We start from the raw sequence: 15,442 nt of genomic DNA, 5'->3' as shown, positions 1-15,442 counted from the left end.
CTGTCTACTTTGAATTTTGAGTAGAGCATTATTAATCTTGTGCCAATACATATACAGGTATATATCAGAATGTGCAGTGTTTTACATCACTGTGCAGTGTGGTACAATTGAAAGGCATTATGCTATGGCATATAACATTTAAAATACCAGAAAGCTAATCTTTCCAACAAACTCTAACTCTGCCATATGTTTAGGCCAAAATATTCTAAGGCAAACAACTTGAGCCCTCACTTCCTGATTTACCTGTTTTAGTTGCAAATATCATACCAATTCCTATGGAAGTGCTTTGAAAACCAGGCCTTCATAAGGATGTTCAAATAGAGATTGCAGAGTTGCAGAGAGTGGCTTATAGTATAGGGTGACCATATGAGACAATGTGAGATCTGGGTCACTGTCCCCTAGCCCATCAGGTCAATGGTGCTGCCGCAGGCATAGGCAGGGGTGAAGCAGCGTGGTGCAGCTCTGGTATTACTATTCAGGCAGCTAAGGGAATCAATGCCTCATTAACAACCCATTGTTCTTTACTTCACAGGTGTTTATAATCATCTCCCGTTTTTAATTGTCATTCCATTAATCAAGCGAACCTATTTTAGTGCCATTTTGCTGTCTGCTAGGACTTTCTATTTCACAACTTGTGCTGCCCTGCACCCCATGCCCAGCACACTTGTTTTAATTTTCACCGGGTGGCCGGGACCAGCCTCTGAAATCCAGGACTGTCCCAGCCCAGCTGGGACATATGGTCACCCTATTTATAGATGCATGCAAAATGGCATGTAGTTACATATGCATATCAGCATATAGATATACATACACATACGTAGGTATATGTCTCATCTAAGAAAGTCTTTTGCAGGAAAACTGGGCTTTACTCTTATTACGAGAGGGGAAGAGAATGTGTTTCCTGAGGGCTTCTGAAGCAGTCTATAGCTCTGAAAACAGTGCTTAGACAAATGTGCACAAGGGCCTTTAGCAAACTGAAATGAGCTACAGATAAGAGATGGTCAAATGGACGCGGGTGCTTATCAGCAGCCTGAACCCCCTCCAATTCCATGAGCAGTTGCAGAGCCCTTAGAGCAGCCAGCTGAGAGGTCATTCAGTGGGTTACTGGAAAATTACAGTAAATTTGGCCCAGAAATTGCTGGGAACTTGTGCAGCAACGTGGATAACCTGCAGCAGACTGCTCAGGAGTTACTGAAAGTGCTTCTGTCTTAACAGATCCTTTTGTCAATACAGCACGGGCCAGAATGTCCTGCAATTTCCCATTTGCTCTGCTAATAGGGTAGATAATTCCTGTTTCCTCATTCTCTCCTATCTTCTAGCCCACTTCTGTCCCTCCTGCTGTCAAAGTCAGAGGCAGACGTGCTTTTAAATTAGCATGAGGGGAATGGACCTGGACTAGCATGACTGCAGGCCTATAAAATTACCTAGCTCCTCCTCACTTCCTCTCACAGCTGTAGTCCCTGAGTAGCCTGGCAATTATAACCTCTCCTGGAAGATTTTTTGTTCCTTTCACTGCACAGAGAGAAACGCCCAATCTGCTCCCCACTGCCACACTCTTTCAAGAAAATGCCTTGTAAAAGGCAGTGGTTCGCTGATGGATGGCAAGGGCACAAAGTAGAAGCTGCAGTGTCTGATAGCACTGAATTATTTTTCCCCCCAGCTTTCCCTTTCTGCCTCCTCCCTCTCCAACCCCCATTTCTGAAACCACTCGGGACGTTTCAGCAGACCGTTTCGTGTTGTTGGGCACAGAAGGTTCGGAGCATGTTCTGGTTTTCTCCCCCAAACTTTCACAGTTACCTACGATCAAAATCCTACCAAGAAAGTAAGCACAGAGGGCTTATTAGTGTCAATAAGGCTGTGCTAACTGACGCTCGCTGAATATCTAGCCAGAATAGGAAATCCAGCTAAATTAATTTACTTGTCTTTGACTTCTTTTCCAGGGCATGTAAACTGGAGGCCCAGTCTGAGAACATGAGCAGACTCAGCCCCACCTGAATGCTGTGCTTTGTGGAACATGGCCCATCGCATCCGATTTTTAACAGCATTTCAGTGCCAAGACAAAGCAATAGAAAGCACAGATGAGACGGGCAGCAGCAGTCTCAGGTTGCTATACCAATCTGCCTCAGTGCTGACCATCAGAAATGCAGAGATCAGCTATTGGGGTAAGCTTTTTGCTTGCTTGCTTGCTGGTTCGTGTATCTGGCATTGTAGCTGACATTAAAGAGGCAGACTGAGTTATGATTTGCTGAGTTTTTTACCATAAGCACCGAGACCGCCGTATATTTTTAGGCCATCAAATGACGATATTTGATTACTACAGCCCAGGACCACTCTGAAGTGAAAGCCTACCTACAAAAGTCTCCTAGTTCAGGATGTTTGTTCAATTAATCCTATAATCTGACCTTGAAACCTTGAACTACCTAAACGCTCTTGTTGTTCTTTTTAACAAAAGCAGGGCATATAGAAAGCATGGGTTCTGCAATGGCTAATTTCTTTCAGCCATTTGAAATAAAATAAACTTTTAGAACAGCTTTTCTACCAGCCTAACATGAAGTTGTCCCTGGATTTTTATTAAAAAACCGTCTTTGTCAGTGAGCAGATATAAACTTTGCACCCAAGTTAGAACAATCTGCAGGCAACCTTTCTGTGCACAGCCCCCTGGCACTGGCACTCTTCCTCATGAAGTGTTTTGTATTACAACCAAGAGCAATTTTACAGATTTTGCCCAAAGCAGCAATAGCCTGGAGACATTTCCCTTGAGAAAGATAGCTCCCTAGCTGTACAAAAAAATCTCTGCAGAATTGATTGGCCAGAAACTGAAATAAAAGCAAATCCATCTGAGTCTTTTTTTAAAAAACATGGGGTATTTGACATTTCTTCTTTCTAGGCGGCTTTACATTTTACACAGTGGTAAAAGCAGGAAAGCCAAAAAAGGGGGAGTGAAGCCAAAAAATGTCAAAGCACCTTATTATACCCTAGCAGGGCAATATAGCCCGTAAAACCATCTCTGTACCCTAACTACAGAATTCAATTCTCCACCTCCTCTCTGTTACGCTTCCTTTAGAAGAGTAGACCCTGTTTCATGGCATTGAAGGGCAAAAATTCATTATAGCTATGCATGGGTCCAAATAGACATCATATTTGTCCCAGAATAAAGCCTTTATTCCCAGGATTCTGCAGACGTACAAGTCCACTGTCCTGCTTCAAGTCACTCTGAAGTAGGTGGGATAAAATGTGCTTCTGCTTCTTCCCAGGACCCGGCTGTGTGCATCTATAAGATGATTGCGCTTTCTCCCAGGACAAGTCGGGCAAGCAGGGTGCTCTTCTCTGATGCGGAAGCAGCAGGGCAGCTTGGAAGGACTACCTGTGTAAATGATTGTGCCGTGCCTTTTTTCGTATGCATCAAACTCTGGGACAGTCAGGCCCGTGTCCAATAATGATGACCAACTGTCAAAGGGTAGATTCAGGCTAGATATCAGGAGGCGCTACTTCATGGTCAGGGCGACTAGGATCTGGAACCAACTTCCAAGGGAAGTGGTGCTGGCTCCTACCCTGGGGGTCTTTAAAGGAGGCTGGATGAACACCTTGCCAGGGTCGTTTGACCCCAGTACTTTTTCCTGCCATGGCAGGGGGTCAGACTTGATGATCTGCTCAGGTCCCTTCCGACCCAACCAACTATGAAACTATGAAATATTTACAGCCTCAAAGGGCAACGTGCCAAAGCTCAGGTTTTCTTTCTTCTTTTCTTTGGGTCAGGGCACGACAGGTAAGTAACACAAAGCTAGGATGCAGAAAAGCATGCGCTGCAGCAGCATCCACTCTAGTATCTATATGAGGTACTTGCAATTAGGAGCATGTAAGCTGTCTCCGTCCACAAGCAATAAACCTCGTAATGGGTTAAAGGCAGATAGCAAGGTATCACTACTAGTCCATGAGCTTTGTAGTGACAGTGTGGGAGCTACGTACTGAGCCTCCAGGGCTGGGAGAGGATCCCATTCCCTTCTAGCCGCTTGGTGGTTTTCTGTTGACTTGGGAAGATGCACAATTCAGCTGTAGTGAGAGTAACAGTGATTGATGTGATCACTGAAAAGGGTTCTTCAAGAAACTGCTTACTTCTGCCCAGAGACGCATCAAAAATTAACCTCTATGCTAATCTAGCATGAAGCTTCTTGTCTGCCTCACCTCTTGATGTTGTCACAAAGAAGTGCACTCCCCATTGTGAAATGTATGAGGTTACCAAATCAGTGGCCCATTACATTTAATCTTGTTCTGTGATGGGATCACAATAAAAATATGAAATGATCTGGTCTGCTACACTTTCATTCCTTTTAGCTGTGGAGTTTCTTCAACTGCAAGAAGTCTTACCTCAAAATCAATAACAGCAGGATTATATTTTAACGACCTTCCCCAGCGCCGATACATATTGGCGTTCTGGCTGCTTAAAAGGCTTTCGGCTGAACCAGTATCTCCACCTTTAATCCGAGGAATAATATCTTCCACAACAGCATTTTTAGTTTCATGACCTGGAAAGTTGAATTATACTTACGCATTAGTTAGTGCTGCCACAAATTCACTAGTGTAGTAAAAAATACTTAATCAACGGGACTCTATGTCCCCTTCTACCCAGAAGAGCCCAGATCTCAACAATTAACCAGTGCAAGCTTTTCCATTGACTTCAGTGAAATGAGGTAAGCAAAGCTAAGCAGCTTTTCCCATTACTGCAAGCTGGTTTCTAATGAGTTAAGCAGTACAGGTGCCATAAGCATGGTAATATAAAAGTTAAGGACCTTACATGAACTCCTCATTTCTAATTCTTCTATCTGGCTTAGATTTATATAAGACACAGTCACTGTCGTATATCACTTTCATGCTCCCCAGCATATATGCAATAATAAGAGCTATGTTAATAGTAATGTAATTTTGTCATGTCATCTGTACAAGTCAAAGTGTTTTACAAATTTAGGTGTCAGTTTTCCCCAGCATCCACTCCTTGTATTACAGATGTGGAAACTGAGGTTCAGATAAAAAAGCAATTAGTGCAAGGTCATGCAGTTAGTTACTGGCAATTATCATATAAGAAGGAAATCCAGACCTCTAGAGTCTAAAGAAAGATTGTGGAGATAAAAAAAAAAAAAATGTATTCAAAGGGACTATGGAATAAAATAGAAAGGAAGAGGCAAACTTTCTCATCTAAACATTAGAGCTCATTGAGAAAGTTACACTGGAACGGTTTTGAAGAGCAAATGCCACTCCCACAAAGTTGCAAGTTCTTATAGGGAAATTTCAATGTTTCCAACATTTTCACATGAAATGTTTCATTTGGATGAGTTTGATCTGAATCAAAATAGTTCATTTTGTTGAACTGACCCAATATACTGTTATGAGTCAGTTCAATATTAATCTGCAGGGGCGTGTGTAGACGAAATGGGGGCCCTAAATCAAAGTGGTAGGTTTTAAAAAACACTGCTTCAGTTTAGGGCTGATTAAACCCCCGTGTTGTACACATACTCTGCTGACTTACCTGCCTCTCTGGAGGGGCAGGTGAGCTGCCGGCGGGCGGAGAGGTCCCTGGCTGCGGGGGACTGGTGCTTCCCTCCACGGCAGCAGTGCCCCCCACCCAGGCAGCACCCACCTGTAGCACCCAGCTTGGGCAGTCCCGGGGGGCACCACAACCACGGAGGGAAGCACCAGGCCCTGGCATAGCTGAGGCCAGCAGGCAGGCTCCAGGGGAAAAAAAAAGATCAGGCTCCCTGCTTTTCTTGGGTAGAGCCTGCTTTCCCAGGTTGTTGCCAGGCTGCCCGCAGGGCTTTCTCCAGAGCCGTGGAGCTGCACAGAGCCCGGTGCTTCACTCCGCGGCTGTAGAGGTAGCAAACTAAAACTCCTTAAAGGTGTTTTCATTTGCTGTGCCGCAAGTCATTTAAGGCAAATTACGCTGCCAAATTTTCTACAGCGGCTGGAATTAATGTGCAACGCGCCACCGAGGAGTGCAAGCACCAACACCATTAAAGCGGTGCAGAAGCATTTAGCCCGCTTTAAAGTGTCGTGCACACATGCCTCTCATTAACTTTCTCTCTGATTTGGCATAAAAGCTAATATTGCAATATTGGAATTACTTCTGGAATGAGAATTGCTATTAGCACTTTGCTTTAACCAAGATAAATACCTTGAGCCAGATACTTAGCTGGGGTAAACCAAAATAACACCTCTAAAATCAGTGGATTTACGCTGATTTGCATCAATTAAGGATCTTGATACCAAATGCAGCAAACCCATTTGATCTCTCTTGAGGCTGTGGTTAACTCTGGTTAGCTGTTGAGGTTGTGGGTACCTTGACTTAACTTTGAGGTAGGGTTTAAAAGGAATTTCCCTTGACAAAAACTGAATTTAAATTACTTGGGGGAAATGTTATAGAAGTGAACTAATTTTACAAATACCACAACCCATCATTTATGTTGAGAGGTTCATAAAGCTCCTTCATTTTCATCCATTCCTATTTTAAACTACCATGTAACCCCAAAAGCCAAGCAGTCAACAATCAGCTAACAGCAACAGCAATACTGAGCCAAATAAGCAGCATCAATGGCTGAATTTCTAAAACTGCAGTTTTACCACTAACACCAGGAGTGAAACCAGCTTGAGATTTATTAGCAGGAAACATATATTCTGATTAATTTGAAAACTTCATACCAGTTTGAAGAGCTCCTTTTTGTTGACATTCACTGTGTGAAAGTGTTACTTTTCCAGTTATATCAGCCTTACCGATGGAAAGGCCTAGTGATACACCAAAACAGGAACTTACTTGTTCAGCTTCAATACCTGAAAAAACAAAAATATAATGAATTACATTATTATTCAGAAAGATGCTGTTTTTCTCAATATTATTTGGTAGGGACATGTCATCCAGAAAATATATATATATGTATATACATTTGTGGAAGCCAAATAATTAGTGATGTCTAAGAGTTTCTGGAAGCTGTTTTGCACAAGCCTTCTCCATCCATGTGTGGTGCCAATGGTTGGGTTGGGTGTCTCAAGCATAGCTCCTAAGTGATGCCAAGGGCAAAAAAGTGTTCTCTCAATATGTATTAGAAGAAATCAAAAGTCTCAGCTTTAAAGAATGTAAGTGTTTATGTCAGGTTTTGTTCCACCTGTTTAAAACTCTATTTTCATACAGGTACCATCCTTATATGGAATACATCTGAATTGATCCACTAAAATCAATGCATTTAGAGACCAATTTTCAGTAGCTAAGGAGCTGACATGATATCCCTGGTAGTAATTTTTAAGCTAAAATCCTGTACCGGCAGCAGAAAGTGATCCGAATAAAGAGATGCAGAAATCCTGACAAACTGAAATCCACTTTCGTCTTTTTATTTGGTCTAACCAAGTAGGCCTGCCTGGGACAGACAGGTGAGATGCTCACAGATATAATTTGCCATATTTCCTTTAAGTAGCTGTGGATAAGACCCTATGTCTTTTTCTTTTCTTTCCTTTCCCTTTTTTGGGCCAACGGTTAAGAGCTAAAAAAATGAGGAGGCTGAAAAAACATCATAGTAAAATAGTTTGCCTGCAATGGTTTTAATGGATTAATGTCGACAGGTTACTGAATGAGGCAAAAAGAATGGCTTGCAGATCATCTTCAGGACAACTTGTCAAGCACCTGTTTGTTGCAAAAGGAATCTAAACTTGTGGAAGAGCTGATGATATCTTTTATTAGACCAACTAGAGATTTGCAAACAAATTATTTTATTTATTTGCAGGCTTTCAGGCGCACTCGCCCTTTATCAGGCATAGGAGAGAGCAGAGATTGTAAAAGTTCTCCTAGGTACACACAAATGTTGTGTTATCTTAACAATTACTTCTAAATGTAGGCTAACATACTTTCGTTGTAAGGAAGTTTTGGCACATTATGAACTGGCCGCGCCGACATGAGCAGCAGACTGCGCAGTTGTTACTGCACAGTTACCTACTGCTTGCATAAGCAAGTACTAAACGACTGCACAGTAAACCAGCGTTACGGCACAGTCCTGTCCCCAGACAGTTTTTTTCAGATATTACTGTGCAGTAATGACAAGCTCATTACTACTGCACTGTAGCGGTGCATCATGGTCAGTGCGCGCCAACACTACTGCGCAGTAGCGCCTCATGTAGACATGCCCACTGAAGATCAAATTGTATAGAAATTAATGGCAATTTGTTGTCAGTGGAGGCATGAGGATGAGACTCATAATACAGTCCCAACTTTTAGACAGCCATTTTTTGTCATAGATCTCAAAGTATTTTACAAATATTGCTGACAAGACCAAAGTCACCCAGGACATCATCCAATATCAAAGACAGTAATAAAACCCAAGCCTTTTTGATTGTCAAGACAGTGCACTGCTCCCCAGATGACACTGCTTCCTATTTGCTACAGTCTTGTGGGACCCACTTTTGCTCCCATTAAAGTTTACAGCAACACTCCTTTAAGCCAGACTTTGTTCTTCTATCACATATCAATTGTGATAAAAATTGTGATAAAAAGTCAGTGGAGAGCAACTGAGACCAAGATCTGCTCCACTGACTTCACTGGTGCTGGAGCAGATGCTGAACACGTGAGGTACTACGTTTCCCAAATAAAGCAATCTGTATCTTGAATTCCCATTCATTTCAGAAGGTACTCAACACCTCATTGCCCATGGCCTTTTGTGCCAAGAGAGGGTCTCATCACATTGTAAACCTGGACCCCTGAGAAAGATTAAACACGTAGCATTCAATTACTTGAACTAAAATATTCAACAGCTGTAAATTGAAGTGGGTAAAATTCATTCACCCAAAGCAGCACGAATGATTGCTTAGCTCAGTGTTGGAGTGCCATAAAATTAAAGTTGAGTAACACCCTGATTAATTGATTCACCATGGCTCCCATTGAGTAATTATGTTCAGCCAGGGTCTGTCAATACAATTTGCTATTGGTTGGAGCAAAACTGTAGATCCAGTGTTGATAAATGTAAAGTGGTTATCACTGCAAAAGGGTGGTCATACAAAATATTGGCACTTTGGGGGAGGGGAAACCATTATTGGTTATCATCTGATATAATTTCAGATAGTTAAATGTGTTCTAGTCATTAGATTTATTCCTGTATTTTGAATTAATCATAATGTATAAAGGCTTTTTCCACATTATTCTCTGTGGAATGTTTCTCCCCTAAATGCTGTTATAACCGTTAACAAATTACACAGTATTTTTTCTGCTAAGTAACAAAACAATAGTCATTTATTTTAAAAAGGAGGAATGAACAACATGAATGGCATAATTAATAAGGGACATAGCCTGAGATTCCCCATTCACTTGCACTGAGGGCCAGATCCAAGAAAAGGACCTTCGGTTCTTAAAACTGGGACCCATGCACAGTTTAGGTGCATACGTCTCAAAATGCAACCCTGTAGCTCCTTGCACCAGGAGTGGATCTAGGATGCTTAGCTCGCACCAGGAGTGGATCTAGGATGTGTAAAGAGGGAGCTGTTGGTGATACAAAGCTCAGTGTACATGTGCTACACAGTCCAAGGGTGGCACCTCACCCAGATCCACCCTTTATAGGCACCTAATTCTGGAGGAATCTGCCTTCATTTTCAAATGTAACATTTCTCAGATATCTAAACGTCTACTTCTGTACATCCAGGCATGCCTCAATCTTGACTATCAAACAGCTCCATCTTAGTTCATGCTTAAACCCCACTGAGATCCAGAGACTTCAGCTTATTTTCACCAAGCTCATGGAGCCTCATCCAGTCAGAAAATACCTACTACATGCTGCCTGCATCAAAATGCAGTGGCATCCAGCTACCACTTTTCTTTAGACAATGTTACAGGGTGTTATGTGCTATTTTACAATAAGACAGTAATAAGATACCCAGCCAGGATGTGAGAGACCTATTTTCAGGTCCCTTGAACTCTCACCTCCCAGAATATCCCCATCACCAAGCGAGCCACTCTTTCTTGGGGGCCATTTGACACCTGTACCATTGACTTTGTTCCAGTTTGCAGAAATGGCTTAAGGATTTATTGGGCCAGAGAGAGAGCGAGAGCAAGAGAGTGCACAAGAAAGAACATGACTCCAAAGCTTAATGCTGAGAGAGCTCACTTGGTGGGGAGGCCAGCCCTCCTTCCAAGGTGTTCCAGTATTTTACCTAACAATGGTAATGGATAAAATACTGATGTGGTATTTGGAACAGATAGGTTGAAGATATGACTCCCCAGAAGCATAAGGAGAAATTAAATGTGGGCCTTCTACTGGGTGAATGCTATAATCACTGAGGTATTGGATAAAAAGGGGACCCCTCCTCCAGTTGTGTTTTGCTAGAATACAGCTGCTGGCCTCCGAGAGGACATATTGAATCAAAAACCCCTCCTGTGCCCTTGGGTGAGAGAGATGGGCTCCAGCAGGGTTTGGGTGTAAGGCAGGCACCAAATGAATCTATCCTGTCAAGACTTATGCTCTTTTGAGCAGATCTAGGAGCATATTCACAGCACTTGGGGAAACTGGATGCTGAAGACCAACATGCCTATGCTGCACGGGCACTTCCAGGTTCAGGAAGCAACTGAACGGGAGCTCTGAGGATCTAAGTTTTGGAGTTGAAAAGCAAAATCTTACCTAAATCCCACATTAAGTGGCTGCATCCTTTGGTGGATCTGGATCTAAGAGCCAACCCAGTTTTCTAGGACACTGAGTGATCAGTTTATACCAACTCTTTCCAGGTGGTGATACAACAGTGTCCTCACCTATACGCTTAGCATACCATTTAGTGCTGTGTGACCTGGTAAATTTTGACTTTTTAATAGTCTCCAGTATAGATGGAAATTGCACAAGTATCCTACATTAGAGTGAAAATTACATCCCTTCAGGGGCACGTTTTTGCCTTTTGCAGAACTTCAACATCCCTCATTCCTAAAATAAGGTGCCATGTCGCTATAAATTTTCTCTTCTCAGATATACGGTAAGCACAAGATAAAGTAAAATAATAGCCCCTGTCCTCCTGTCGTTGATTCATTCTTCCTCTTAGCTTGGCAGTCTGGTGCTTCAAGTCGTGCTCGCCAAGATCTTGCTCACCTCTTTATCACTCACCCCTCAAGTCAAATAAAACGGGTTGAGAACACAGAGTGCATTCAAGAATAAGGGTGTAGGTTGTAGCCATGTTGGTCTAAGAACTAGGTTCTTTGAATGAATCTGATATCTTTTATTAGACCAACTTCAATAGTTGGAAAACAATTATTAAGCGCTTGGGGGTCACATAACGAGTTAGCATGCTAGTTAGAGTCTCATTCGTTATCGGAATTAACCAGACAAATCACTTCACCAACTAAGAACGGCCATGCACCGTTCAAGAATAAGGGCACCTGCTTTCAGAACGCTGCGCCAGTGACTTCAACTGGGAATGATCTCTTTTGTAATACTCTCTATGGTTGGCGCTACATATTGAATTCATGGAGTTATATGGAACCAACCTATTCCAGCCCAGATCTCAAACTGGTGTAAATTATGATAGTTCTGCTATGTTCATTTATACCAGAGACAGACCCCAGTTCAGCACCTGATTCCTCTTAGGTATTAGTATTGCTATCGTCACCTAGCCTAGTTGCTACCATCGCAGTCTCCTAGTTAGCCCCTACCCTTTTCCCCCAGATTGGAGTAACCAGTGCTGACTCTTTGCATGTGTAATGCCTGCTTGTATCACCGGCTGTGTCAGGGCCGTGGTATCTATCACACTGAGGGTGGCTTTGCAGGAGCTAAGAATCTGGCTATTGCGCTGATGTACTATGTTGTTGCTCTTCTACGCTTCATACATTTGATTAGCAACGACTTTATGCGTCGACTTTCCAGAGACCGACGTGCATGCAATCCAAACAGCTGTGGATGATATGTTACACAAACAAGATTTACAGGCAGCCTTCTGCAGTCCTGCACACCTTCATTTTTTGAAAACTAGAACAAGTGCAACTCTGTCATTGCCTCAGATTAAAAGCCAGCCAGTGTAAAATGGCAGGTATAATGCCAAGTACAATGCATTATTTACATATTCAGAACAAACAAATGCCTTTGAAATTGTCTGGATCTGTCTGCGTGATGCTTTCTTACTCGCCGTCTCTGCTAGCAGGTATAATTGGAGCGACAATTGTTGCCAGCAGTGTGAAGGGAATTTCTTGGAGTCTCACCCCCTGATCCACCTGCATTTATGTTGCTCAGCCCGACCCTTTTAGAGAAGAGCTTGTTTATTAGACTGCATCCCATTAAGGGCTCCATCATATAGCGACCTTCACTAGCAAATAGATGAAGTGTGAGTGAGGTATCGTTCTTTCCTCTGGCTATTTGTCTGCATTTGTTTTGTTCCTGAGCAGTCAGTTATTAAGTTTTCAGGCTTCAGAATATGGACTTAAATCTCATTTGACATTCTGAACCAGTTTTGACATTCACAACCAGTCTCTCCCCTGAAAAATGAATTTTTTCCCCTGCCTGGTGGTCATCTCTCTTCCCATTGTTTTAAGTTAGGGAAAGGGGAAAAGAAGAGTTGCAGATCTGGGAAATCACCAGTGCCAAAGATGGCATAAGATGCTTGCTTGTTGCACAATTATTTGCTGGAAGGGGTGAAACCCCAGAAGATTAACACAGCAAAGGAAGGAAGTGAAGGAAATGCAGATTCTTCCCTACACTACTTATTGCCACAGCGGTCTGATGTGAAAAAACAGACCAGGAAACCCTTTCGGTGACCATCCTATTTTCACAGAAGATCTTAGCTGCTTGTTTAACTAGATGTTTTCCAGAGAGACCTTCCTTTCCTCCTCCTGGCATTGTGTTAAAGCTGCAAAATTTGGATATAGGTTGTATCTAGACTTAGAAACTACTGACCCCCAAAGCAGTGACATAAAAAGGGGTTGGGGAGTGGGGCACAAGTATTGCTAGAGGGACACTGAGTGGTGCTTGAGGAGGGCACCTTCACCACCCCTGAACTCATTTTGCCTACGGGAGAGGGAAACTTTAACTGAGAACATCACCAATTCTACATGGGTCACAAACTTTCCAATTGAGGATTAGAGCACAGAGTCTTCTGAATGGTCCTGCTGAGAGAGAGGGGCATTAAACATACCAGGGATGGATTCATTTCTGCTTAATTAATCCTGTGGCAGCGATGCTAATAGTAGGAATTCGACATTCCTTCAGTTCAGTGAGTGATCTGGAGGGGAAGTGGGCCCTGTCTGGTTTATTTGACATCTCACAGCATGATAGAGGCTAAATAAACTAGCCTGGAACTTCTCCACGTTAACTTTTCTCATAACTTTGGTCATATACCACAGAGTGACCCATAGGGGAGTTGGGACAGCTGATGTCTATCAGGGCAGCCTCAACTGATGTCTATCAGGGCAGCTCCGTTTCTGTACCAAAAATACATGAGCTGATGATACAACCCATGACATTGAACCTGCCATTAAATGTAGCACGCCATAAAATGTACTGAAGCCATGAATGATAAAGCAGCAGTAATTATGCAGAGTGCCTAGGTTTAGCCATTATGTACTAAGTCCTGACCAGACTCATCAAGGTCTATCTTCACCTCAGCTGTTCTTCAGCAGGGAGGGCAAACTATAGAGGGTCAGCGTAGGTAACGTGAATGCTTTGGAACAATGTCTATTTATATATTTGTGCAAAATGGATCGTCCTCAACAGAAGAGATGGAAAGACATCTACCCTTGGATGAACTATAGTTCAGGACTTAGCACACTCTCCTGGACAAAGAGAAGCTGTATGAATTAAAATCCTCCCAGGTTGTTGACCAGAGATACCCCACAGGCTTTCCTGCCCCCTGAGCCAAAGGTGATGCCTACACTAAAAAAAGAACAAAGCTTTATTTTGGAAAGAACCAGGAAGGTCTTGTTTAATTTCCATCCATACTTTTGTGGACTCTTTGCTTGAGTAACCAGACCAGAATGCCAGGTATTGATCCATAGCATATGGAGCCTGGGTCAATACTGGGCGATGCCATGAGGTAGAAGACTATATACATCTTTGGCCAAAACACCTGTGAGGTACACACTACTGTAGCAATGACAGTATTAGTGCTCCATGCCTGGGGTGCAGATGAAGAAAGAACCCTATAGGGATTTTTAATTATCTATAATCTTAACCATAATGGGATAGTAGAGTAGAAAGCAATTCATACAGAATTTGTAGTGTTTTTCTAACCTGTTTTCCTCATTTCTTCTTTGTTAACAACCAAGATATATTCAAAGACACCTCCCATAGTCCCAGACGTCATGAAATGGGTACCGTAGTCATTAATAAATTTGGCATACATTCCATAATTGTATCTGTCTGGAAGCTCCATTAGGGACTGAAGCATGTCTTCATCCAGAACTATGTTATCCCTTCTCATTTTGAAACGTGCAGTCTGTACCTTGGTTACACCTCTAATGAATTCCAGATTCTGCAGATAAAAAAATATATGTAGCAGAAGTTACCTGTAAACTAAATATTAAAGGACAAAGAATGCACAAGTCCACTTTGCAGAAGATCAGGAAAAAAAGCATTAGCTGGCTTTCTTTTGTCTGAGAGACCTATAAAGGTACATTACCTAAGCCTGAGTTTTAACTCCTGTGTATCAGGAGCATCTTCACTGAAATCAATAGAGATATTTTAGTTTAAAACTATGCCAAGTCATGCTGCCAATATGTACAGTTTTATCTCAGATCTAATAATACGTGAAAACATATAAGAATCTACCCCTTCTAGTTGCGTAGAAATCTTGAAAGTGGGACCAAGCTGTATCTTAAAGGTTCAAAAGCTTAAAGTAAGCCTGACATTTATTAATTGATTTACATATCCAATTTCCCAGCTGGAGGGAAGAGGAAGGGTGGGGAAGGGGGAAATTCAGGATATGTGATCACTTGGGGCTTTAAGGAAAATCAGAATTACCGCCCTTGCACACCCCCAAATAAGGTGCCAGCATCTTCTAGTCTTTTCCAGGAATTTATGTTTTTTTGTTCACTTTTGCATTTCTTTCGGGTTAGATGAGACAACGAAAGAGAACTAGCATGTTACGTTGTAGTTTTCTGCAAAGCATTGAAATGGGGAAGAGCAAGTATGTCAGTGGCTCATTCTATAAAGGTCTACGAAGTGTGTGTATCTATAACTAACAAATTTCTGGTTGGCAAAATGTCCCATCTCCCTTTCTTTCCTCAGCTCAGCATTAACTGGATATGGCATCACCGTGGGAACCTCCCAGGATATAACGTTAGTACCAGCGGACGATACCGGTCCCCTAAGTCCACATAACGGGTGAGCTTTCTCTTGCAAGTTCTTTCATTGTACTAAGTCTCAGAATCAGGTGCAATGAAAAGGGCCCTTTTAATGATTCTTTTAATAACTGAGCATTTCATTGCTGGAAACAAAGAGATACTAAATACTTTAGC

The 15,442-nt window shown here is 42.3% G+C and overlaps 1 protein-coding gene across 1 annotated transcript in view; it reads right to left on the bottom strand.

Annotated features, from left to right (window-relative positions):
- C8A (complement C8 alpha chain) overlaps positions 1-15,442 on the bottom strand; it is a 36,496-nt gene that overhangs the window by 2,602 nt on the left and 18,452 nt on the right. The window contains exons 7-9 of the mRNA XM_006265431.4: positions 14,217-14,457; positions 6,688-6,816; positions 4,366-4,523 (exon numbers count right to left, since the gene is read on the bottom strand). Of these exons, the coding sequence (XP_006265493.2) occupies positions 4,366-4,523; positions 6,688-6,816; positions 14,217-14,457 (528 nt within the window). The remainder of the gene's footprint in view (positions 1-4,365; positions 4,524-6,687; positions 6,817-14,216; positions 14,458-15,442) is intronic.

Source organism: Alligator mississippiensis, chromosome 5 (assembly GCF_030867095.1).
Source record: "Alligator mississippiensis isolate rAllMis1 chromosome 5, rAllMis1, whole genome shotgun sequence".
Classification (NCBI taxonomy): domain Eukaryota; kingdom Metazoa; phylum Chordata; order Crocodylia; family Alligatoridae; genus Alligator; species Alligator mississippiensis.
The sequence above is the reverse complement of the archived record's forward strand: the minus strand, read 5'-3'. Positions and strand labels throughout refer to the sequence as shown.